This window comes from Branchiostoma floridae, chromosome 8, assembly GCF_000003815.2.
Source record: "Branchiostoma floridae strain S238N-H82 chromosome 8, Bfl_VNyyK, whole genome shotgun sequence".
Taxonomy (NCBI): domain Eukaryota; kingdom Metazoa; phylum Chordata; class Leptocardii; order Amphioxiformes; family Branchiostomatidae; genus Branchiostoma; species Branchiostoma floridae.
The window spans coordinates 2,399,176-2,427,030 of record NC_049986.1 but is presented as its reverse complement, the minus strand read 5'-3'; the positions used below and the strand labels follow the sequence as shown (position 1 = coordinate 2,427,030).

The following is a 27,855-nucleotide window of genomic DNA, read 5'->3' as shown; positions in this document are numbered from 1 at the left end:
TACGAACTCTCGCGCGAACTGGTCAGGTCTCGCGAGAGGTTAACATAGACGCACTGATTTCGTAAAATTTGCCAGTTTTACGTTGTTTTTTGCTTCCAGCAAGCGTTCAGAATCACTATTTTGTCTGCAGAAGGGTCCACATGATACTTGTCAACATGCCGGTGGAAGAGAATAAGGACCTGCTCCTGGTGAGAGTGCTAGTACCAAGCAAATTTGAAGTAAAGAAGTTGGTTTTGGAAGGGGGAGGGGGGCGCTCATGCTTTTGGTTTTGAATTATTTGTTTGTCAACATTAAATACGTGATTTGTGTGATATCTAGGAAGAGACAGACCTTGCATACGAAGAAGATATCTTGCGCAATCCCTTCGCCGTGAAGTGCTGGCTGCGTTACGTGGAGCACAAAACTACCACCAATGCACCTGGCAAGGCTATCAACCTGGTGTATGAACGGGCCTTGAGGGAACTGCCTGGCAGGTGTGTGAGACATAGTCAAGTTTGTGAATAGATTGTTTGTTTGTTTGTTTATTTATTTATTAGGAATCTCCATTAGTTGAATACATCAATCTAATCTTCCTGGAGTCCTCAAATACAATAGATAGTACAGTAAATCCTCAAATGTTGACAGTGGTTTTATTGTCATGTTTTTTTTCTTTTCAAAATTTTTTTTCACGGCGAATAAGCCCTATAACAGAGATCAGAATGTATGTGAACTTAAATTGAACTTCAAGTATAATGATCTCAAAAGGAATTTCAGTCTTAAGCTTCTTTGTCATGAATCCATCAATAGTTTGACAAGACGAAGGTGGCTTCCTAAACCGAACGAAGAACAGTTGAGTAATTATCAATATGCGCACCTGTTTCAGCTACAAGCTGTGGTACAACTACCTGAAGAGGAGAAGGAAGCAGGTGCGAGGCAGGTGTATCACAGACCCAGCGTATGAAGATGTCAACAATGCCTTTGAGAGAGCCCTTGTCTTCATGCATAAGGTGAGCAATATATTCTATAAGGGAATAGTACAACTACCAAAAAGTGGTCATATATAATATAGGCTTTTCATTTGACGTCATCTGCGCCATGTTGGATTACAGCGTACGTCTGTTAACCTGCTATTGTTTGATTCAATTACCCGCCAACATGGCCGTCGGAGAATTCAAATTATGATTAGTACAACATCAATGAAAACCCTGTATAGAGCGGGTGGTCCTTTTGGATTTTAGGTGGTCACTTGTACACATGTATGTCATGTATTCTAGTAATACAAGAAGGCAGATATTTTATCAGCCATGTTATCAGATATTATATCATAGTTTTTGTGTCATATTTTAACAGATGCCGCGTATCTGGCTGGACTACTGTGTGTTCCTGATGGACCAGAAGAAGATCACCCGTACGCGCCGCACGTTTGACCGCGCGCTGCGAGCGCTCCCCATCACCCAGCACCATCGCATCTGGCCCATGTACCTCAACTTCATTAAAACTTACCCGCTACACGAGACGGCGGTTAGAGTCTACAGGCGCTACCTCAAGGTGAGCTTGGTAGTCCAGTCAGGGTTCGAAATAGACATGCTTAACTTGCAATTTGCACATGATTTTCGAGATTTGCACGTAAAAATATTCTGAACTTGCAATCTTAGATGTTGACAATACCTGGCCGTAAAAAAATACTCTCAGGAATTAGGCACCCTACTCTTAGACAGAACAACATATGAACGTCTGTCTTTTTCCTTCCTTGTTTTTGCCGGTAACTTTCTCCGGTAGCTTCACTAGATGTAATCAAAATTCGCCGATTCAAGCTAGCGATCCACGTCGCGATCGCCGCCAAGTTGTATTTTGCATGTAAATTTTTCAAATTGAACGTAAAATTTCTGCCAACTTGCAACTTGCAAGTATTTCGATCCGTGCCAGTGGTTAGTAGCCATGTCACTGGAACTAGAAGCTGTGAGTTTGAGCTGGCTGTGTCACTCACCCGACATGCACGCTACAGGAAAGGGTTGTAGTCCTTAGGACAGGACGTTAAGCCGCGGTCCATTGTTCATTGTGCTAGTCGAAAAGAGCTAGGGGACTTTCCCTGGGACAATGAATCAAACCTGTAAAAACTGTACAGAGTGTCTGTCCTCTCTGTTATGACCAATAAAAGACCTCAGTGAGCTAAGACTGGATCGAGATCACTTTCCTTTTTCCTGTCTGGCAAGCTGTTAACCTTGAAGTCTGAGGTTTAAAGCCAGATAGTTATGAAAATGTTTTATTTGATTATTTTATTAGTTTTAAATCAAATTTCCCAGAATATGCAGGTAAGTATAAAGCAGAAAATGAAAGGATATGGGAAAAGTCGACAAAAGAATCTACAAACAGAATACCAATCATGTACATAATTGGTACATGATGTATGAATAGAAAATGACATCAGACGACAAACAATATTGTTAATGTAATAGCCTTTATTGCACATTCATGCCCTATCGGGCTAAGTACAGGCGTATAGATACAAAAGGTAATAATACAGTACACATGGTTTCTAAGACTAATCTAAAACGCTGGTGCGTTACGCCGAACGGCGGTTATACCGGCTATATAGATACAGATACAGATACAGAAAACATGGGTTCTAAAACTATTCTAATACATTTGTCCGGCTTCTTCTCATTTCTTAGTAATGTTAAAAATGTAGCTTGAGATGTGTTTGTATAATGTAGTAATATTAAATGCATGAGAAAAATGAATTTTTCAACACTAGACAAAGATTAAAAGTGAGGTAACTTTCCTATAATATGGCTGAAAAGAATATTTCTATTGTTACAACTACAATTAATTCTTGACCCATGTACGTTTGTATTGAAGTACATGTGTATATCAGAATTTTAAACAGCATGAAAGTATGACTTGTCAACTGTAGTCTTTAGTTTCACCATGTAGTCTAAAGCAGTGTACAAAATACTTTTCTGAGCCAGGTTACGCAGTTTGCAACCTGGGGCAAAAACTAGGTTGCACAACTGAATTTCAAGTTGCACCACCTACAATTCACTAATTTCTGAAAAAAAGGTACAATACATACATGTTTGGCTGATATGAAACAGCTGCCTAGGTCCATTTATTTCTTCCAAGTAAATTGATAACAAAATCGAGTTCTGAGGCTCAAAATCTTAGTAGCACCCTGAGCAACCTGAGTTAATAAGTAAATTGCACCAAGCAAAAAGTGGTTGCAATGTGCAAGTGTGCAAGTGGGTATTTTGCACGCTGCTAAAGGTACACTTTTTCTCTCATGCCTTGTTAACAGCTGGCCCCAGAAAACACAGAGGACTACATCGACTACCTGATCTCCATAGACAGACTGGACGAAGCAGCCACGCGTCTGGCTGACCTGGTCAACAAGGAAGACTTTGTGTCCAAGAGGGGCAAGTCAAACCACCAGGTACATATTTTTAACTACATCAATGAAATCTGCAATAATATGCTATGTGACATTAGCCTGGGGACCATTCAGAAAGTAGCTTGCTCTGATGTTAATTATAAACTATATTCAGTTGTTTATCGCTCTGATTTTTGTCAAACATATATACAGTCGCTTCTCTTCTTTTCTGTTTGGGAACCTTGACCACGTTAACATCTGGAATCGTCCAAATTTTGGATGAGGGCACTGATTGGTCCCTACAAATGAGCGAATTAAGGAATGGGTTCATTAGCGCTCGTTCGAACAGACATTCCAACACCCGAAACACCCTCCGTCTGCTTGTGGGAGGGCCTGTACTGTTGTCATCGAACAAGCGCTCTAGAACCCATTCCTTACAATGTAACTCGCTTATTAACTGATGTTACCACCAAACGGTTTGATGACTTTGAATGTGCAGGTCTCCAGACATGTAGCAGAAGCAAACATAGGAGCAAACTACTACCCGGATGGTACCCAGGCTAATGCGACATGAGAGTCTGAAAATAAAGCATATTCAACGTATAACACGGTTTTAACATTTCTTAACACTTTAAACTGTTTCATTGTGGTTGTGATACTCTTTCTTGGGACAATTTACTCTCATGAGGTAGGCTTTGCTAATCTACAAAAGGTTTTCAGCAAAACAAGTCGGCTACATTACTTATCTCCCCCCCTCCTCAGCTGTGGCACGATCTGTGCGATCTCATCTCCAAGAATCCGGACAAAATCCGCTCCCTGAACGTGGACGCCATTATTCGCGGCGGGCTCCATCGCTTTACGGACCAGCTGGGCATGCTCTGGAACTCTCTGGCAGATTACTACATCCGCAGTGGCCACTTTGAGAAGGTAAACAGTAAAAACACATAAGGTGATTTACTGTGTCCAGATCATTACCTCCGACCAGTTACACTACAATAGACAACTTTTTCTATGGCATGGATCAAGTATATAGTCATCATGGCCTAGGAAAAAATATATGTTATGTTTCTTGTGTCTGCCTACCATAGAAAAACCTGCCAACCCTAGACTTGTGTATTTGAGTCACATAGCTTCCAGTTAGAATTTTTATTCGGCTTGCTTCCTTGCCAAAAACAATGCTTGTCCTATCTAATAAAGGATAACTGTATCTATTGTGCACTAAACGTAAGTAGTTTGACATTGACAGACACTTGTTTTCATTCCTTTCAGTTCGCTTTGTTCAACTGTATTGTAATATGTCTCACTAGAGTTTTGAATGGCCTAAAAAAATCACAAGAAAGGACTGAAACAGGAAACTCAACATTTTTATCCCAAGCCTTACTTGATTCAAATAGGTGTAAAATGCCTTTCCCAAAGGCACAACATTGGGCCCTGCTATGGATTTGAATCTTAATTTTAAGTCAATGATGGTACCTACAAGACCTTGTCCTATATATCCTGAATGCACAACATACAGTTTGATAACACCCTGCGTGTTCCATTGTATTCCAGGCCAGAGATGTGTATGAAGAAGCCATCCAGACTGTGGTGACTGTGAGAGACTTTGCCCAGGTGTTCGATGCCTACAGTGAGTTTGAGTCCACCATTGTCAACAACAAACTGGAGATGGACGAGGACGGGAAACTGTCAGAGGAAGGTAGGTCGCCTCTCCTTTAACCTTTCCACTGCTAAGGTCTCATTATTTAAAGGTTGATATTGATAAATAAAGGTTATTGATTTGATTGATAATTGTATGGTGGAGAAATTTTGGAGAACTATTATTTAAGATGTAATGAGAAAAGACAAGAAAGTACATGCACATTGAGCAGTGAAAAAAAGACTCCTTTTAAAATCTACAAGTTTTCTATGTTGTTCTTAAATTCAAGTACAGAGACAAGGTTTCTTCCTTTAACAAGGATATTCATATTCAAGTAGTAAACTATTAACAATACCTGTACCATCAAGACTACGTAGCAGGGTTCTAGCCAGCAAAAATTTTGCCCATTCCGTCCCCAGTGATGGACAAAAATTGACATGGTAAGATATGAATTGGACCAAGCTGCATCTACCTTGCCCATCAAAATAAAGGAAATGGCATGTTAGAGGCTCTAGATTTCAAAAGTTCATACCCCTGGATCACCTATAGGATCGTCGTACCTTCAACAGGATTTCCATTCAAATCCAGTCTACTGTGGACGGACAAAAACTTTGGACTGGCTAGAACACTGGTATGTAGAGAAATGACAAAAAGTACTTAGCATGAAAGTTCATCTTTGTTGGTAGAATACATTATAGAAAAATTGCTAAGCATTTTTTTCCCCTCTAGATTTTTAGTGTAAAGTTTAGTAAAGTGTTAGCAATTTTTCTATAATGTATTCTACCAACAAAAATGAACTTTGATGCTAACACTTTACTAAACTTTACACTAAAAATTTAGAGGGGTAAGTCCCTAAAGTTTAATTCAGTGTTGGAAGTAAAGTGTTTGCAATATTTCTATAAGGCCACAGCAAGTAAATTTTATGGATGACATCCTCTGCAGACTGCAAAAATAGTACGATAGGGCGAAAAAAAACAAGATGGGTGAAAAAAATATGATGTTGTAACAAGAATTAAAGGGACAAAACATGATATCAGAGCCAACAAGGCACTCATTCCTGTATTCAAGACATGTACTGGAGTGGTAAAAGTGACAATATGGTAACCACACTCATAGCTTCCATATTGGTGTCACTTTTACAACTATCCAATAAGTTTCAGTTCTACAACTACAGTCCTGGGTACCTCGCAAGTGTCACTTCTACAAGCACAATTATTAGGCTACAATACAACATATTTGCTCATTTTGGTACTTTATCGTCATGTTGACCATCCCTGCAGAAGAAAAAATTTCTTGTTTTTTTTCTGAAATCAGGCGAAAATTAATGCGCGCGCTGATGTCATCAATTAAATTTACTTGCTGTGGCCTAATAAAAAAAATACTGATTTTGACCTTTTCTTGGCCGAATGTTCAGACCAAGATGACCTTGACCTGCGGATGGCTCGGTTTGAGGACCTGATCTCCGAGCGGCGCCCCCTGCTGCTGAACAGTGTACTGCTGAGACAGAACCCACACAACGTCAACGAGTGGCACAAACGAGCCAAACTCTTCTCCGAAAAGGAGAAAGCCAGAGAGGTAAAATTAGGTAGCAGATTAGATAGTTGAGAAAGGTTAAAATTGTTGTTGGGCAAGTCAAATGATTACTTACAGTTACATTACTGTTAAGGTATCTAGGTTGGATAAATTGGCATTTTGACCTTCCATTGTTTTCCTCAGTTTAAAACCTACATTTTTGGGAATATGATTGTACTGAATATTGATTGTCTATGAAATATTCTTGCCAATTGCAATTTTTTAGACCATATGAATGACGTCATAATGTTTTATTGCTCCTTTATTGCTCCTTATATTGTTGTCATTAAGTAGAAAATACAGTCGTTGAGTTTTTTTGAGTTTATTTATTCGCACGAGAACACAATTACAGAGATATGTACATTGGATAAAACAAATACTGTGCGGGAGAAGGGAGGAAGCCTAACGGCTTATGCGAGCCCTCCTCCTATAACGTATGCAATTCTAATGAAATAATTGTGGTGATAAACAATTGATAATAAAACAAGGAAATGTATCAACTAAATTAACACAAAAAAGCCATCAAATAGAGAAGCTAAATAACAATTAAATTATTAAAAGCAGGGAAATATATCAACTACAGTACCGACTACGTTTATGGTCCGGTCTGAACGCGGTTTAATCGCGTGCAAAAGTCGTGCAAGTCGCGATTACATCTCGTGTAAATCGCGATTAAAACTCGTGCAATTCTCGGGTAAAACGCGATTAGATATGCGTGTACCCGCATCTGATATGCATGAAATCACGTCTAACCGCGTTTAGACGATCAATGAATAGATTTCAGACACGCCTCTTCTTTTCATAAACATTTTCTAGACACGCCCGTGCCGTCCAAAGTTCGGGGTTTGGCAGAAATCGGCTTCTTTTCATATGCAGACCCCCGCGCGGAGGGCGGAGAACGTATCACGCCCAATTTCCCAATTTGTTTCTGAACTAACGCATAACCTCGCAGTCTAGAACGCACCCGCGCCGCTCCCAACCACGATATTTCTAGAAGATTTGCTACAATTTTGAGGAACCGGCTGTTCCGCACATGTTTAAATCTGATACGTGAAAATTAAAGAAAAACAAATAAATTTCCACAAAAGTGTGTTTTTCTTAAGCAGAATATGGCAAAGTATGCTTTTACTGAACCCCGATCTTTCGGCGCTGCCGTGGCTAGCGGCAGGGTCACGTACCGGAACAAATCCTTCCGAAGATTTGCTACAATTTTGAGAAACCGACTGTTCCGCACATGTTTAAATTTGATACGTGAAAATTAAAGAATAAGAAATAAATTTCCACAAAGGTGTCTTTTTCTTAAGCAGAATATATGGCAAAGTATGCTTTTACTGGACCCCGATCTTTCGGCGCTGCCGTGGCTAGCGCCAGGGTCACGTACCGGAACAAATCCTTCCGAAGATACAAAATGTATGGTGCGACCTCGCACCCGCACCGCTACCTAACCTACCACGTTCTTTCTCGGAAGATTTGCTACAATTTTGAGGAACCGACTGTGTAGTGCAAGTTTGAATCTTATACGTACATGACAAGAAAACATCAAATAAATTGTTTTTTTTTCCCAAGAATGGCAAGATGTGTCTTTCTAAATCAGAAAACATGGAGTAAATTCTGCTTCTGTCTGACCATGCGTGACGAGGACGGCCCGCTACCGCGGCCAGTGTCAGGACCACCCGAAGAAAACCTACCGACTCTATGTTGAATTATTTGTGTCCTATTTCTGTTGTTGCATTATTTGTACGCTGGTGTAGCGATATCAAATTCGCCCACACTACACGATACTTGCCACTGTAAATAGCTACAATAGTCTGTGTTTGCATTTCTTATCTATCGATGAAAGTGAAGACAAGTTAATCATGTTCCGAACTGATAGGTAAGTACACTAGTCTTTCAGTTTCAGAATGAACAACAAGGAATGTCCAGTGTGACATTCGTGTAGTCGTAGAAAATCCTGGCGGTCTCACTACCAAGTAAACAGGCTTCGACCGGCAGATACTACATGTAAGTATCTACATCCGAACTTCAAGCGCCGCCCCGCCTCCGGTGGAACGTGACCTGTTTATAAATATTCCAACCTTCCTAAAGTTCGCTACTAGCATATCATATTACATTGAGAGGTGTACACGGTTTGTGTGGGGTCCAGAACGTGGGACAGGTTGTGGAAGATTGGGTTATTTGAGCGCAAATATGAAACTTATATCGTTGCGATAAAATCAACAGCTGTTTTGATTGTTTAGTGTGTGTAAGTACACGATTGACGTAACTGTTACGGTGCTGGTAAACTTGTAGAAAAATTACATTGTAAACCTCCAGATTTTGGTCTGGTCTGGTCTCACGTGCTGCTCAATTTGATTGACACGTGCACGGTAAGGAGCGGCTTCTTTGAAAGTATGTTCCCACAGAAGAAGGCCACGTTGACTGTTGCAATATTCTGCGTTTATTTTCTACTCCGATCTAGCCCCGTGTTTAATATGTGGTTATTTTTTCTTGGTTCATCCAAGGGGGGTTTTATCAACCTACTTGATTTATCTAACTTTGTTTTATTTGTATTATTGACAATTTCTAGAGCAGATCTAGACTAATTAAAATACTTCGTAGACTGCACACGCAGCGGTAGCGTACGTCATATTTGAACTTTGTGGCAATGTCGCAGGGGTGGATGATCTATAAATTCTGTATTCCAAATTCTATAATTCAATTCCCAACTGGTTCATATTAAAGGAGCCACGACCAATGAATTAAGAATGTTTTTAAATGTTTAAGTGTATAAAATTTCTTTATTAATTAAAGTTTGTAAACGGACATATTCATATTCACGGACAACCTACCGTTTTTCCAACATTCGGAACAGATGATGACGATCCGACTGGTGTAGAAGCTGCCGAATGATGATCGATAACATCGGTAGTAAACTTACCTTTCATGTTCCAAAGGCAATGATATATCGTGTTTACCTATTTCATTGGTCAAATCCCTCTTCGTAGTATCCCGACCAGCTAAATTTATATATCTATATGTTGCTGAAAAACAACCGTAAACGTATAGGCCCTTTTAGTAAAAGAGTGAACCTCTTTGAACAGCGCATAACAGTTGTAGATAAACTGACTAAAAACATGTTCATTTTAGAAACGTAAAATACTAGAAGTAGAAGTAATGTTAGTAACGCTAACGCAACTTTTAACTGAATCAATGACAGGTTAGAAAAACTTGATCACATACTCAACAAGAAAACCAATAAGTGATGAAGAAATTTTCGGCAAAATAACAATTGTCTGTGTCGAACCAAGACGTATGCCCCTTGAATATGGTTGCGTGGGTCCACTGCCCGGCGACCAGGAACGTCCGAGGCGGTCAGGAACAGAACAGGTAGGTCTTGTTGGTCGAGTTGCAACCATGACGATCAGCTGTATGTCCAGGAAACCGGCGGATAGAAATCCGAATCCTACTTTCCTAGCCTAGAAAATTAGCTACCGATATCTAACTACATAGTAGAAGTTATGTTAGTTACACCAACACAACATTGTTAGAACAGGTACATGTTTGTTTGAACAGATACGCAGACAAAACACGATTAACAAAAAGATTTAAAAAACACAAAGTAGAATGTATGCCCTGGAGTATGGTTGCGTCGGTCGACTGCTCGACGACCAGGATCGTACGATGGCTGTGTTCCGACCCAAGAGCTCCGTCAGGAACAGGTAAGTCTTGTTTGTCGAGTTTGTAACCATGACGATCAGCAGGCGGATGGAAACCTGAATCCTACTTTCCTAGCCTAGAAAATTAGCTGCCGATGCCGAACCAAGGAGTATCAACGTTCCTAGAAATATTAAGTTATGACCAAACACAATATCCTTTATTCATATTTAAATACATGCAAAACGGTCAATTTATGCGTATAAATACTAGTAGTCCATTCATGTCAGTGTATAGTCTTCAACCCAGCAATTCCGTTTATATTAGATCGATCGTGTTTATGCTGTCAGTCCTTTGTGGGTCCAAAAGATTCGAACTTGTATTATTTTATCATATACCTTCCACGAAAATTAGACGAAAGTAGCCCGCCTAAAAATGTAAATAGGAGACAATTTTTGCCGGCAACCCGCTCGGTTGCCGTTACGACTTTTGTAGTATGCCGTAAAAAAAATACCACCTTCTTCAAGTTGGAAATGATTATCGACAGACTGTTCACAGAATTCTTACTCAGCGATGTGAGAATGATCGATGCCGGAAAAGTCCCTCCGATGTTTTGCAAAATTATCTATGCCTTGCGGACGACGCTGGCCGAGCAGTAACGTGTTAAATTTTATCAAAGAATGCACATTTCGTGATAAATGATTAAAAAAACACAACAACGCGTTAGTTCTACGCTTCTTCTTGTTGTTACCACTTTGTCAGCGCCGCTTCTGGCTGTGATTGGAGGGAAGTTGATTGGATTTGCCGCATAATCAGGCAGGCGCTACTTCAGAGGGCTACCGCCGGAGCTGTCGCCATGGTAACCGCACGTCCAGTTGCATTTCCCACGCGCGTCTAGTTCTTCCCAACTCTCTGCTGTCACGTACAGTACAGCTTATACACATAATTTTCGGTGGAATGTAACGCCGTATTTTACGGGGAAATGTGGCGAATCGAACTTGTATCTCTTTTTGCTGGCCTTCCACTAAAATTATACGAAGATAACCCGCCAAAAACTGTAAGTAGGAGACTATATTCGCCGACAACCCGCTTGTTTCGACGGTTGACATCATCGTCTTCCCTTTGAGGCTTACGAAAAAGCTTAGCCGTGAAGACTATTTTCTTTTGCGTAGTTCGGGTTGCTTTCTGGATTCATCATTGACATTTATTTTATATCAGAAAATGTGTATCGGGAGACTGTTTTCTTATCACAATTTCCATACCCAGCGTTGTGAACATGATCGCTGTTGGCAATTTTCCTCCGATGTTTTGCAAATCCGTACCCTTTGGACGGTGTTGGATGACGAGCAGTAACGTGTACACGCCTGTTCAAATTTATCGAGAAATGCACATTTCGTGATAAATAAAAAAGCAACAACACAACACCAGCAAAATGAAAAGTTACTAATCAAGATATAGTATAGAAATTTAACTCAGTCTGAGCAATCGGTACCAGGAGAGAATGTCGATATATTAATTTGCTGACTGTGAACTTCTTTTACGATCTTAGCTAAAAAGCGTCAGCGGTCCTCGGACAATATTGCCGACACCCGAGGCGCTGTCCAGCCCCTGTATTATTCACCAATTATCAACAAATACGTGAAATTGACGACTTACAAGTATCATGCAAATTTACAAAAGTAAACACTGCTCATTAACGAACAAAATATTTCGTGGGTGAAATGCCCGACCAAGGGGCGGGGCAGTCGGAACAAAGCCTTTTGTTTTGAGTCGGCGGGGTGCCGGGAGTAAACGCGTTTACAGACGACACGAGATTTTTAATTAGATAGCTACAGCTCATTAGCGCACGCGATTCAATCGCGATCAAATCGCGACTTGCACGACTTTTAATCGCGATTTGCACGACTTTTAATCGAGATTAAATCGCGTGTAAATCGCGTGGGACCGGACCATAAACGTAGTCGGTACTGTAAATAACAACTTAAGCTATCAAATGGAGAAGTTAAGGAAAAAATTATTGGCAACAATTTAAATATTGAAACTATCGTAACACAAATGAAGCTATATAATATAATAGAGAAGCTAAAGTTAACGAATTAAGAAAAAAACAAGGATATATCGTAACTAAAGTGACACAAATAAAGCTATTATCAAATGACTAAAACAAGGAAATGTAGCAGCTAAATACCTAATGATTAAAACAACAATTAAATTATTAAAAACAGGGAAATATATCAACTAAATAACAACTTAAGCTATCAAATGGAGAAATTAAGATAAGATGTCAAATGTCAGTGGGAAAGGAAAGTAGGTGATTTTTTAGATTGCGTTTAAAACTAATTATTGATGTTAAACATTTTAGATGGAGGGGGAGATTATTCCAATTAATTATACATTTGTATTTTACACTCATTTGGGCTACTGACGTTCTAACTAGGGGAATATGGAAATGAGCACTTTGTCGAGTTTGGTAATTATGAAAATGAGAATTAAGATTTAGAAGACCATTAAATGTTTCTGGAAGAGAACAGTTTAGGAATTTAAACGTAAATAGCATCAGATGAAGTCTGTTGATATCAAAAATATTCAAAATCTTAAGTTTTGTAAACAAAGGTGCAGAATGTGCATGAAAACTGGCGCCCGTGGCTGAACGAACAAATCTTTTTTGGAGCAATATCAGGGGCTGTAGTGTGGTTTTGTAGGCGCATCCCCAGACTATATTCCCGTAGGTTAGATACGGGTATATTAAACTATTATATATGGTAATAATGGTTTTTTGAGTAAGAATATGTTTAAGTTTTCCAATGATACCGATAGTTTTTGAAATCTTTTTACCTAACATAGTTATATGCGATTTCCAGGTCAGTCGATCATCAATGATTATACCTAAGAATTGGGCTTGACTCTCTTGAGACAGGGGCACACTTTTTAAAAAGATTTTGGCACTTTTGTTATAGGTTTTATTTCTATTACAGAAAATTAGATAATATGTCTTCTTAACATTTACTGATAATTTATTTGCCTCAAACCACGACATAACCTTTTTCATTTCTTCGTTAGCAAGTTTTACTAGCGTATCAAAATTCGAGTTTGAAAGAAAAAGATTTGAATCATCTGCAAATAGGATAAAGAATATAATTGAGGATGCTTTTTCGAGATCATTTATATAAATCAGAAAAAGTAGAGGTCCTAATATCGAACCCTGTGGGACACCACATTCTATTATTTTGGGTTGTGATTTATTATCGTTAAGAGCTACGTATTGTTGTCTATTGGATAGATAAGACGAGAACCATTTTATTGCGGAGTCACATATACCGTATCGTTTTAGTTTATTGAGTAGAATGGAATGATTAACCGTATCAAATGCTTTTGATAGATCGAGAAAGATTCCTATTGTGTATTCTGAATTATCTATGGCGGTAGAAATTTTTTCCATTAAGTGTATGAGTGCCAGAGAGGTAGAATAGCCCTTTCGGAAACCATATTGATGTTTATATAGGATGTTATTTTGATTTAAATGTTTCAAAAGACGACTATATACTAGCTTTTCCAAGACTTTAGATATGCAGGGAAGGACAGATATTGGTCGATAGTTGTTAACATTTAGAGGGTCACTGCTTTTAAAAATAGGCGTCACTTTTGCGACTTTTAGTGGGTGGGGAACAATTCCATTTTGCAAGGATAGAGAAAGAATATGTGTTAGAGGGGCAATAACATAGGGTAGTGACAACTTTAGTACTTTAGGGCTAATTTCGTCATGACCAGCAGCTGAGTCTTTTAAGTTTTTGACAATATCTGTAATTTCAGCATCAGTTGGTGGCACAAAAGTTGATAGGTTTACTTGTAAAGTGATGTAACTAAGAGGATCTTGTGTTCCTTTTGGGATTTTACTTTCAAGTGTAGGTCCAATATTAATGAAAAAATCATTGAATTCATTACATATTTTATCTTTATTTTCGGTAGTTTTGGTACCAATTTGTATTTTGTTTGGACCAGCTGAGTTGCTTTTGTTACGATTTATAACTTCATTTATCAGGGACCATGTTTGTTTTATGTTACTGGTAGCTTCATTGAACTTTTTGTGGTAGTAATCCTTCTTTGTAGTTTTTAGGAGATGATTTAACTTATTCCGGTATTTTTTATAGATACTGTGGTTTAAGGGCGTGGGGTTCTTGACATATTTAGTGTAGAGCTTATTTTTTTTGCGTATTGACTTTAACAATCCACTGCTAAGCCAGGGTTTTTTGCGAGAGTGCTGGGAGATTTTTGTAGTTTTCTTTGGGAAACATTTTTCGTATAACGATCCGTATGTTTCGAGAAACTGATTATATGCTTTCTCTGTGTCTGTTTCGTTTAATACGTCGCTCCATACTATTTCTGATAGGGATTGTGTAAATTTCTGAATGTTAGTTGTGTTAACTTGGCGATAAGATATTTTGTCTGCCTGTCTGACTGGCTCGTTTAATTCGGATGAAAGGAATATTGGAAAGTGATCTGATATGTCAGTGATGAGGATGCCAACCTTGATATTGTTGCTACCTGAGTTTGTATAAATGTTGTCTATTAAGGTGGCAGAGTAAGGTGTAATTCTGGTAGGTCTGCATATAAGTGGGTAGAAGCCAGATGAGAACATTTCATTTATATGATCAGTAGTGGGTTGGTTAGTATTGTTTAATAGATTAATATTGAAATCACCAATAATATAACAAGTCGCTCTTTCCCTATTAATATTGTTTATAGATTCCTTTATGCGCTCATTGAATTCTATAATGTCGGTATTTGGTGGGCGATACACACAGCTCAATATTGTTTTTTTCTCCTTCGGGTTACTTGGAATGATCTCAATGGATATGCTCTTTGTGCCTGTGTCATCGATAACAAATTCAAGGTCACCTCGTTCTTGATGATACATGTCGTTTCTAATGTATAGTGACACACCCCCTCCAGATCTATTCTTTCTGCAGTGGTGTATGCTGTTATAACCAGGTATACTATAATTTTCCGCGATATTTTCTGTTAGCCATGTTTCTGTTAATGCAATAACTGTAAAATGTTGGTGCAGGGAAGAGATATATTCATTCAGTTCATCAAAATGGCATGGTAGGCTTCGTACATTTAAGTGGAACAAGGATAGAGTGTTACAACAGGGTGTCCTACAAGATTTATTAAAGGATTCAACAGTATGATATTGGGAAGTTGTATTTATAGAAGTGTAAAAGTCATTCAGAAAGTTAGTATCAGGATCCAGTGGGGAGATTTGTGACCCATTATCTAAATTATTCAGGTCACATGGATTAAAAATCAAGGTGCTAGGTTGTGGGGGGTTTGAGTTCATGTTGGGTGGTTAAGGGTTATTTGACTTAGCTCAAAACAGTTCAGGAAATTCCGTGTCTTCAGTGTCTGGAGTCGGCTCTAGTGCGCCTGCGATCTGCTCCTCCCTCTCCAGGTGGGTGGACAATAAGTTTGTCAAATTTCAGGTACGCGATGTTTCCACGTTCACGTGCAGCTTTCATTTCCGGGATCAGTTCCTTCCTCTTCTGTCTCACCTTCTCGGAAAAATCCTCGTTCATGTAGATAGTGCTTCCTTTCAGATACTTTGCTCGTTTGATGATTGTGTCCTTGTCCTTGAATCTTAGCAGTTTCGCTACGATTGGGCGCGGTCGTCCTCCGTCCTGAAAACGTCCGTTCCTGTGCGCTCTTTCTATTTCTATCTGTTTTGGATCTAGCTTCAGTTTTTCCTTGAGTAGATCCCTTACTTTCTGCTCACACTGGTCCCAAGTCTCGTCCTTCGTGTCAGCGACTCCGTCAATCAATATATTATTTCTTCGCGATTGATTTTCAAGGTAGTCAACTTTGGTGTCGTTTGCGGTGATGTCTTTCTTGAGTAGGGTTATTTCTGTTTCTATGTCCTCTACCTTTTGTACATGTCGATATAGGTTGAGTTTGTTGTCGTCGATTTCCTTTTGTGAGAAGTGAAGGCTGTCCTTAATCTCTTGAACTTCCCGTATAATGTTGTCCATTCTCTTGTGTGTTGACTCCATAATCGTGTCCAGGAATGATTTGAAGTTCCTCTCTTGTAGTTCTAGTAGTTCTTTGACAACTGACAGAGATACAGAATCGTCTTCGGAAGTGTTGCCTTTTCTTGGTGCCATTCTGCCGGGGGGGGGGGGGGTACTGAAATGACAAGAGATACTCTCGGCAGCGACGAGCTGGTGATAAATCACCACAAACAAACACAGACTATGTAAAAAATCAGTGTAAATGTTGCAGAGAGAGAAACCTACCGGCGGGGGCTCCAACTAAGGGAGCCCGCTGCGGTGTTTCCGCTGGCGAGAAAGTGGCGTCCTTTGTTGTTGCCCGGATACAGCGTCCTTTGTTGTCTGGGAGACCAGGTTTTTCCGTCCAATATCTCCGCCCAGATTCGTCAAACGTCCAATTTTCTCATACAGAATAAGCCTTAAGACATTCAACTTTCAGATTCTGGTATGATTTATGGACGATGACAAGATTTTAGGACAGAATTTTACAATATATGATAAAGATGAGAGCTCAGACAAAAGCAGCTGCCGCCATCTTGGAATCGTTGTTATTTCCTACAGGATAAAAATGTTATTTTTCTTACACATAACCATCAAAGCTATGCAATTGTATGTTGCGCAAGAAAATAACTACTAACAGTCGGTAGTTATTGCCAATTTATTGATTTTTAATTAGGTAATAAATAAAGTCTCCGTACCTGACGAACCAAACAAGATAGCCCTTTGCGCAACCGCGAGTTTGAAGATCGAACGATTATCTTCAAGAATATAGGGGAATATGTGGCCAGATATGTTCCCCGTTTCCTACTTTTAGGGCTAAATGAGGCCACAGGGCCATAAAACTGAGCGGTGAACCATAAATAGTCCATTTTGAGCGCAAAATGCGCCGAAACTCCACCAAACTTGGTGGCGTGCTGCCTCTCGGCGAGTTTGACCCCTTTTGACCCCTAAACAGCTTTAGAACTCTCGTACAATCTCGCAAAACGCGAGAAACCTCGAGAAATCTGGCTATTCCTCCATTTTCGTCACCTCCCCCGGCTTGTTTATCTTTCCCGATACCTATGACGTAATGCGCCAGACCCGACTTTACAGATGGCGGGTGTCCCGGGCCCGGGGCCCTGCGCGGCGGCCGCGGTGAAAGCGCTGAAAAAATGTGCCTGGTATCGTGGAGGCAATGAAGCAAGAGTTTTTTTTAAACAACCTTGATGTTGCCAAAGATCTAGGCTTCGTATCAAGACGGATGTCGAAGAAGGTGCGGAGACGCAAGGCTGCCAGTGTTCGCGGCAAAAAGGCCGCTGCTTGGAGATTGGTGAAATGTAGGTCACGTTGTCGGTGTAGGACATAATTTTCTATCCGCCAGCCAACTAAACTGCTCGGAGGTTTACCGGGCCCGTTCTGCTTTTACGCCTGTAAACAACTTTTTTCTATTCATCTTTTGAACCGGCATTTCGAGTTATGACCGCCCGTAACTGAAACAAGACCGTAAACATTCTCCGATATGCGCCAGTGCACCGGGCGGGCGGGCAACACTCTAAGCGCCGAAGATCTAGCGGCGAGCTCACCGGGGTATGCAACGGACCAACGGGCAGAGCGCGGAATGCCACCACCACAGGACCGTGCGCGGAATTCGACAGCGGAATATAGCCAATCTTTTAGCGGCGCAAAAATCTAGCCAATCTTCTTAACGGTGCAAGAGTTTCTAAACTTCCTACCAAAAATTTACGGCCTTACGCTGCCGCTTACGCACTTGCATTTTGGTGACTGTTTCCATAAAAAAAGCAACTGAAATAGGCAACAGCACCGTTCAATGTGGGCTATTTATGTACACAAATACATGAACCCAATAACATCGGGCTAACTAAACCAAGCAAGCCTTGAAATAAAAGTATCTGTTGCTATTTTGATGCCTGTGCGCCATGACGAAAAATAGGCCAGACATGTCCGCCATTTTGTTTGTTGTGGACAGTAGTGCGCATGTGCAGAATGATGTCATTGTTTAAACAGGGGATTAACTTGGCTGTCTCCGCCAGCGGAGACACCCAAAAAAATTGACTGGAATAAACATTTTCCCATATTCATAACTAATTGATACGTAAGAATAGGGTGGTCTTGAAGTGAAAAACATATATTACAGGTATAAGCGGCTCAATAGAAAAAATATTACAGGGCTTTGGGGAAAATTGATCAGCCGGGTGAATAACCTTAACCTGGAATCCTTCAGGGATAAGGTGGCAAATCTACACTAACAGTTACAGTAGACCCCCAGGACATCAATCTACAGCCAACCTTTTGTACCAGCACCTCTGTTAAGTGTGGCAGAAACATCAGCAAGATGATAGTGGCCACCTAAACACTAAGAAGAAGAAGAGCTGTTGATCACATGGCAGGGGCTATCATTTAGGAACAAATACACATGTAGAAGATATAAATTTTTGCTTTAAATCTTGATCATTGAGGAGGTCAATGAGCTAAACAGACAAAACTTATTTCTAAAATCAGATCCCATTTAGTTTTCCCAAAAACCATAAGATCAAATAATAAATATCATAACTAGTGTTATGCACCAACAGATATACAGTTGTTAATTTAGAGTAGCATAGACTGATCCCATAGTCCCTTAAGAGATACAAAATAAAAACATAAGAATGCAAATATTTAACAGACATGCAGCCATTCTCTCATTGGTGGATTTTCTAATTTCCATGCTATCATTGGTTGAACTGCTAATTATGATGGACAGTCTTTTGTTTGCCTCATTGAACTCTATTAGATCTATGATGGCCGCCCGTGATATGAGAAAGGTGTATATATTTACTGTTGAGTGATTGTCTCCATGTTTCAGGTTATCCAAACCTACACAGAGGCAGTTCAGACAGTGGACCCCCAGAAGGCCACAGGAAAGCTGTACACCCTGTGGGTCGCCTTCGCCAAGTACTACGAGGAAAACAGCCAGGTTGATGATGTAAGTGCTATAATGGCTAACTTTGTAGTTTCAGAAACAGATGTTATAATAGTCAAAAACAGACGTTGAAGCATTGAAAAATGGATGATATTAATTCACTCAGCTGCCATTGACAGTTGTCTATTCGGTCCAAGTTCTTTCAAATTTAATGGAAAGAAAGAGCATTGTACTTAGTAGCTTGTGTAAATTTTTGGTTTCAAAATTCAAATTTCTTTTGTCTTTTGTTAGAAGTTCTTCTATTTTGCTTGTGAGCATGAAGTAAGACAGTGGACAAATTGATGGATGATCAATATGCTTGTACTTAATCAGACTAAGAAATTTCTAACTTACATTTAAAAACGACAGTTACATATATACTAAGCAGGGTTGTATCCATACTGTAAGTACTGTAGCGCCCGTCCTTCCATCCTTTGATGGAATTTTGCAGCTGGGGCAGAAAATAATTTTGTCCATTCTGTCCTCTGTGAAGGACAAAAATTGATATGTGAACTTCAAGATACATAAAAAAACTATCTCCCTTGTGGAATTTTTAACCAAAACAGATGCTGTTGAACAGCTTAGTCTACTAGCAAAATTTACACCTCAAAATGCAAGAAACAGCATTTCAGAGGGTCTACATGTGTAGGTTTCAAAATTTTCCGGGGGAGCATGCTCCCCGACCCCCTAGGAACAAAGGTGCAACATCTCGTGCTTTGGGCGCTCGAAAGGATTCAAAATCGAGGGGACAGAAAATTATTTCAGCCTGGCTACAATCCTGATACCGAGGTAACAATATGTGAGTGTGGTTATATGTTATGACTGCAAACATTTATGAGTCGTTTTTTTTCCTCACGATTAGGCCAGAACAATATTTGAGAAGTCCACCAAGGTGCCATTCAAACATGTGGATGACTTGGCCAGTGTGTGGTGTGAATACGCTGAGATGGAAATCAGACATGAGTAAGTACAATGTAGATGCATAGGGTTGCCTTTTCCATGCACATTCATTTGAGTTTGTAGAGTACAAAGTGCTTTTAAAATGTCATAAGCCAAAAATTTTGTTTTATTCAAAACAAAATTTTTGATTCAAAAAAGATAATGAAACATCATGAATTATTATTGATTGTATTTTCTGATTATTTGCTTATCATGGCTTCAAATTTACATTATTGACAGCATAACTTAATAAGGAGAAGGGTAAAAGTTATTGAATCAGATACATTAATTTTATATAGCAGAGGATGTTGAAATGATTAAATCAGACTAAAAGCCAATGATAGAGTAGATTATGCGTTGATGAAAGTTAGACATCCAGGTAATAATATTCGCCAAAAACAATTACTCAAGCAACTGGATATGATTTTGGAAACGGTCAGACGTTTCAGATGGCATCCACTATCTTTTGTCAGTTACACTGCAGCTGCTTAGTTGGGTATCACTGATGAAAGATGGTGGATGCCATCTGAAACATATGACCGTTTTCAAAATCATATCCAGTTGCTTGAGTAACTGCTTTTTGGCATACAGTAGATTATAATATGAAATAATCATAAGCTGCTTTTTTTTTCATTAGAAACTTTGATGCTGCCCTGGAGTTGATGAAGAGAGCCACCGCCATGCCAGGCAGGAAGGCCGCGTACTTTGACGAGACAGAAACGGTACAGAACCGTCTGTACAAGTCGCTCAAGCTGTGGTCCATGTACGCCGACCTGGAGGAGAGTTTCGGCACGTTCAAGTCCTGCAAGGCTGTCTACGATCGCATCGTCGACCTCAGGATCGCCAATCCTCAGATCATCATCAACTACGGCATGTTTCTGGAGGAACACGACTACTTTGAGGAAGGTTTCAAGGTGGATGCTTACTTCTGATTGGCCTGTTAAGACTGTAACAGTGGTGTTCAAGTACTGCCTATCGTCCTTGCCCAAGGGCTCTAGAGCTTTTGTGGCAACAGCGATAGCGGTCACGATTTGTAATCCGCCACCCCAGGTTCGATCCCGGGTGTTGGCATGTTTGTTTCTTTCTGTTCTTACTCGCCCCTCTCAATTTCTACAAGTCTTTGGCTTACTGTAAATGCATTTAAGTTCAAGAGTATTTACTTTTGAGGTAGCGGGAACATGGAGTGTTCGTGGTGGTTTTAGTTTGCGGTAGTACCATTCACTGTAGTAAAAAGCTATAATGGAAAAATGTTGAGGGGGTGGGGGTAACTAAGTTTGCAGTTAAGTGGCCACCGGTAAAATCACGAACATTTCTGCATTTACAGTACTATGGGGAGGTGTCCATCTTTGTTTCTATAGCTTTCTTTCCTTGGGCTACACAGTTATGCAAGCACTACAGCAGGAGGATAGTCCACTGGTAGTGGTGTGTGTTACTATTACTATTATAATCTTTCTCACAAGTGCTAAATACAAAAAGAGCACACAACAGATTAGGTTATTGATAATATACATATTTATATCAAACTAGATGAAGAATAAATTGGCTAGGAAACAAACAAATTAAAGTGATGCAGTTTTTTTCTAGTGGTGTCATTGTTTGAAATGTTTTCATGAAGTTCTTTGTACAGACATCAGAACCAGTGTAGGTATTGGATATGGGAGAATTCTCTATACACAACCTGTGCTTACTTTGCTTAGGTTTCGATGTCTCTCAGACACCTTCCTCAGAACTTCAAAGAAAAGTAAGCAAAGGAAGTACTTATTGCTTGTGTAAAAAAAAGAATTATCCCATTTCCTATATTCTACCAATCTGATGAAATTATTTTCTCCTTTACTCACTCATCATGACATTCTGTCTGAACTTTTTCTATTCCAGGCCTATGAGAGAGGTATTGCCCTGTTCAGGTGGCCTAACGTGTATGACATCTGGAACATGTATCTCACCAAGTTTATTGACCGGTACGGTGGGAAGAAGCTGGAGCGAGCCAGGGATCTGTTCGAACAGTGTCTGGAAGACTGTCCTCCCAAATATGCCAAAAGTGAGTAGGTTTTATAAGATTCTTTAGACCTACGTGTAGAGCCCCTGTCTTTTGGTTGAAGAAACTTGGTCGTATTTGTTGTTCGCTGGGATTGTTGAAAAAAATTGCCCCATACATTTTTGACCTGAAAATCTAGCCCAGCATATTGGATGGGGCTCAGAGACCTGCGAACATAGGCTGATCTCTTGAAATTGCACAATGATTGAGAAAACACTTGGCATACATTTGAACCAGTGCCAGCAATGTCACATACAGCTTGCAGTCTCGTCAAGATATTCAAAAACTAGCATACAAGGCATGCAGCTACTTGAAAGCTATAAAAAGTATAATATAATTGAATACTTAAATGAAATGTCATTTTTTTTTTTGTAGGTTCTACTGTAAATTTAGAAATGTTCGTGATGGTTTTATATTCATGGTTTTTGCAGTGGCCTCTTCACTGCAAACTTAAAACCACCATGAACATTTTTCCAGCATACATTGTAGTTTTTGACTATAGTCTATGGCACTACTGCAACATGAAACCACCGTGAACACTACATTTTCCCACTACCGCGAAAGTAAATCCCCGCAAACTCAAATGCATTTACAGTACTAGTATATGGCAACCAGATTGAAGGAGAATGATCAGTTGCTGTTAAGAATGTGCTAACCCCTTTGGTGGTTTAAACCCCGACAGATTTCTACCTGCTGTACGCCAAACTTGAGGAGGAACACGGTCTACAGCGACACGCCATGGCGGTGTACGACCGCTCCACCAAGGCCGTCCAGCCCGACGAACAGTACGAGATGTTCAACATCTACATCAAGAGGGCTGCGGAGATCTTCGGTGTGACCTACACCAGACAGATCTATGAGAAGGCTATAGAGATGCTACCAGAGGAACATGCCAGGTATTGTGATGTTTCATTCACTATTCTATCCTATTTTTATTTTTAAGGAGTTTGCTTAGTGCGAGGCCATTGACCACTTCTAGGCACTTTCCTATGCTCACTGTAGCAGTATCACTTCTCCCTAAGTCAGAAAAATTGAGCCTAAAGTTCGACTAAAAGCAGGGGTTACGAAGGCTGCTGGGGAAAATTCCCTACCCCATGTAGCCGGAATGGTTTGATCCACTCACATCAGCACTGAATGTTAGCATGAAAGTTCATCTATGTTGGTAGAAGTCATTCTTGAACTAGTTAAACTGTAATATCCAACACAAAAATCGAACTCACCCAAATTTTCGACTGAACAGCACCACTCTTTGTCAAGGTATGAACAATCCACTGCTGCCGTTATGTCATTGTTATGTAGATAGAACATGTGACTTAGTAAGCAGTGGATCATAGGTTACAGGAAGTCTATGGCGCCCACTGTCTTTATTCAGGGATGGTTGTAAAGCTCTGATGTAGATGGCTTCTTCAATCCCTATATAGCAAAAAAGTTTGGTTCTATGTCCAAGATTTTAGTTCTATGTCCAAGATTTTAACTTTGTCCAGTGAAACGGAATGTCCCAGTGATTCTATATGTATATGTTGGTAGGCACTGACTATTGTGATATTCCATTTTTCAGGGAGATGTGTCTAAGATTTGCAGATCTGGAGAAGAAGCTTGGAGAGATAGACCGAGCCAGAGCAGTGTACGCTCACTGTTCACAGATGTGTGATCCAAGGGTAAGCAGACAGTCCTGTGGTCTAGTTTCATGTAAAATATCACTTTTAATTTGTTTTTACAGAGATTTTGATTGTGACCTCTGTCCACAGAGATTCTGATTGCAACCTCTGTCGACAGAGATTCTGATTGCGACCTCTGTCGACAGAGATTCTATTGCGACCTCTGTCAACAGAGATTCTAATTGTGACCTTTGTCGACAGAGATTTTGATTACGACCTCTGTCGACATCGATTCTAATTGCAACCTCTGTCGACAGAGATTCTGATTGCGACCTCTGTCGACAGAGATTCTATTGCGACCTCTGTCAACAGAGATTCTAATTGTGACCTTTGTCGACAGAGATTTTGATTACGACCTCTGTCGACATCGATTCTAATTGCGATCTCTGTCATCTGATTGCGACCTCTGTAGACAGAGATTCTGATTGCAACCTCTTTTGACAGAGATTCTAAATTGCGACCTCTGTCGACAAAGATTCTAATTGCGACCTCTGTCTGCCAGTGGAATTGCTGATTCTGTCAGATCTCAGTCTCTACCCTAACGAACAGGTATATCTCTTCTCATCAATGATGTTGACCCCCTTTCTCGCCAGACAACAGCGTCCTTCTGGCAGACGTGGAAGGACTTTGAGGTCCGTCACGGGAACGAGGACACGATTCGTGAGATGCTGCGTATCAAGCGCAGCGTGCAGGCCACGTACAACACCCAGGTCAACTTCATGTCTGCCCAGATGCTGGCCGCTGCCGGGAGTGCCACAGGGACAGGTCTGTGTTTAACCCTCTTACTAGTCTGTACTAATATTTAACTCTTATCACAAGGAAGACTTTCTGTTTTTGTAGCCGTCTTCCACCTTAAGGGAATCAAAACTCAGAATTTTTCTTCCACCTTTAGCCAATCAAAACTCAGAATTGGAAATGACGTTATCGTTTGTGTTCAAAATCGTCTGCTAAATACTAGTAGCATGCTTGCCCCCCACACTCTGATTGTGAGCCACAACCTCTGTACTGGCTAACCTTTGTATAACACAGTAGGGTGATGGTTGATATTAGACAATGTTGAGCTTGCACATGTCATAGGAAGGTATGTTGCAAACATTTCAATCTCTGCTGTATCATTTAAATGATGAAGACTATGACTTTCAGATATGGACAAAATATTTGTACTGTTACAGCCTTTTAATATGTGGAATCTGTGTTTATTACAGTTGAAAATGGCTACCTTTAAAAAGAGACATACTAAGACATACTATATTACTACCTCAGCTTAAACAAAGAGGATGATTCACATTGAAGTACATGTACTATGTATAAGCATTTACCATGATCCTTAAATGTAATTGTGTACCTGATAATCACGTGTGTTGTTTGTTTGTTTGTTGTTGTTTAGTGGCTGACCTTGGGCCCGGGCAGATGGACGACATGAAGCTGCTGGAACAGCGTGCACAACAGCTGACCACGGAACACGAGAAGGACATGCCCAAACCTAAGTCACAGCTCCTGTTTGTCAGGTCAGAGAATCACATGCATCACATTGTAAATGCATTTAAGTTCGCGAGGATTTAATTTTGTGGTAGCGGGAAAAGGGACTTTTCGCGGTGGTTTAAGTTCGCGGTAGAACCATGCACTGTATTCTTTTACCGCCATGGAAAAATGTCTTGTGGTGAAGCAGCCACCGCTAAAACCGCAAACATCTGACATAAATAAATAAAAAACATCAAACCACTGCGAAAGTTTCTGCATTTACAGTAATACAGGTCACTTTAAAGGGTCCTAAACTCCAGAGGGGAGTGCTATTTTCTAATAGGTTATGTATTAATGAATACACATTCAGCCCACTTTTTTTGCAGAATTACACTTGTGTTGAAATATGTAATGTGTGTTTGTACAACAGTATGACACTCACTAAACACATGCAGACCCTACCCATGCATTTCCTATACGTATAGACGCTTCCTTCCTCATGCATATTTTTGGCATAAATGAGGGATGATGTGCACACCAAGAAGGCCAATTATTTGTGTATATTTTTAAGTATACATTTCTATTTTTTGCTTCCACAAGCAGCCTGGCTGGGCCCAGGTTTGGAAATGTGATGTTAGCCTAAACTGCAAGCCGGTATTCCAAAATTCAAGTGCAATATGTTGAAAGCTACCTGTATACACTTAAAGCTTTACACCATTTGAAAGAAGATAATTACAGTACTTGGTGCATGCATTTGTAGTTTCACAAGTCACAAAGGCATACAAGTTGCAATGCTTTTGTTCAGGGCTCGAAATATTTTTTCTGCATACCTGCACTGGTGCAGATAACATTGAAAATTACCTGAACAACCCAGTACATGGACCAGTGCAGGACAGGTGCAGGTAGACACCAGAAATACCTGCACAGCTCCAATTTCACCTGCACAAACCTGCATATGCAGGACCTGGTGGTATTTCGAGGCCTGGTGTTGAAACAAATTGTACAGTGTGCTGTGCCATTGTCTGATGGAGGGAATGTATGTTATCTAGGGGAGGCAGTACCCAGGAGGACCTGAGTGATGCAGTAAAAGCTAACAACCCTGATGAGATCACCCTGGACTCTGAAGAGGAGGGGACGGACAGCGAGGCAGAGGTGGAAGGTAAGGAAGACTACTGGAAACAAAACTGTGTAGATTGTAAGGCCATGTTGCTTTAACTATATGGATGACATTCGTGCGCGCATCGATTCAGTCCGTTTCCCAAAATAAAAACCACCATACTTTGAGTTGTACACAGGAGCAAATACATGTTGTAGATCTAGAGAAAAATGTATCCGGAAACATACACTTATGTCAATGCCAATTCCAATGTCAACGAAGAAAGCTGAAAACAAAAAATGAAGAATCTTTTGTTTGGTATTCAATACTCTGTGTTTGTCTTTTGTTCAACCTTTCAGACCACTTTGATTTTATAATGAATGCAAGTTTTTTGGGGCCAAGCATTTTTATTTGCATGCTCGCATCTGTTTTCGAATTCCCATAGGATGTCATACATATAATCAAATCAACATGGCCTAACACAGAATGAATCAACCAACTGTATAATGAGCCAGACTTTTAGTTACAGGGCTCGAAATTCATTTTGGGGATTAGGTCCACTGGTGCACCCAACTTAAAAAATTGGGTGCACCAAAAAATTATTTGGTGCACCACTTAAATCTAAGTAGAATGTCAGAAAAACCTAATAACAAAACTTAGCTACATGCTATCAATTCTTAAACAAGTACAATGACAGACATTTTAGATCTTAGATGTCAAGAATATGATGTATACTACATTGTATGTAGTATACTTTGATATCTTACATACATAAACCCATGAAAATATTTGGGTGCACCCACAGAAAATAATTGGGTGCACAGCTCCAATTTTGGGTGCACATGCACCCAGTATTTGGAGCCCTGAGTTAGCACCCAGTTTCCTTTGATCAGAGGATGAGTCTGTAGACACTTCTGTATATAAAGGAAATGTTGTCAATCTTGCACCTGGTTTGACCATTCTTAAAAGCACCTTTTTCAAATTGTTTTGATAATTCTTAAAGATTTTCTACATTACTTCTAAAATGCATTTGACAATCTTTTATCAGCCCATGCATAGAATCTACAAGTAATGTATACTTTCTAATGACTGAATGCCTTTCCTATCTTCCAGAAGTCCAGTTGGAACGGAGGAGTGTGCCTACCGAGGTGTTCGGAGGGCTGGCCAAGGAAGATGGGGAGCATGACTAATACAATGTATAAAAACATAACAGGAGTGTCCTGCTAAGTATAGCTTAGTCTCAAGGAACTGATTGAAACAGGACAGATTTCGCTGTCATATGGATCTAAAGATATCAGATAATTGTTACAACAAGAAGAACATAGCAATGGATATTCAAGAATAACCTTAAATCCAATAAAGTGACATTCCAATATGTATGGTGTCTGTTTTGTTTTTGACTGCGAGAAAGACTTTACTAATAGCAAGTATCGCACTTCATTTTAGTACTATTAAGGTAGTTTCTCACTGCACTTGGGGCACTGGTGCAGCACTGGGGTG

At 40.0% G+C, this 27,855-nt stretch overlaps 1 protein-coding gene across 1 annotated transcript; it reads left to right on the top strand.

The window, feature by feature from the left end:
• On the top strand, positions 1–27,730 carry LOC118420439 (pre-mRNA-splicing factor SYF1-like). Its single transcript, XM_035827235.1, has 18 exons — positions 1–188; positions 319–473; positions 863–986; positions 1,330–1,527; positions 3,275–3,409; positions 4,109–4,273; positions 4,898–5,042; positions 6,397–6,557; positions 19,071–19,190; positions 20,029–20,129; positions 20,743–21,019; positions 21,981–22,143; positions 22,823–23,036; positions 23,699–23,798; positions 24,392–24,563; positions 25,186–25,306; positions 26,309–26,418; positions 27,469–27,730. Exons 1-18 carry the CDS (start codon positions 141–143, stop codon positions 27,543–27,545), a joined length of 2,586 nt encoding a protein of 861 aa, XP_035683128.1. The 5' UTR covers positions 1–140; the 3' UTR covers positions 27,546–27,730.
• Positions 27,731–27,855: the final 125 nt, after the last annotated feature.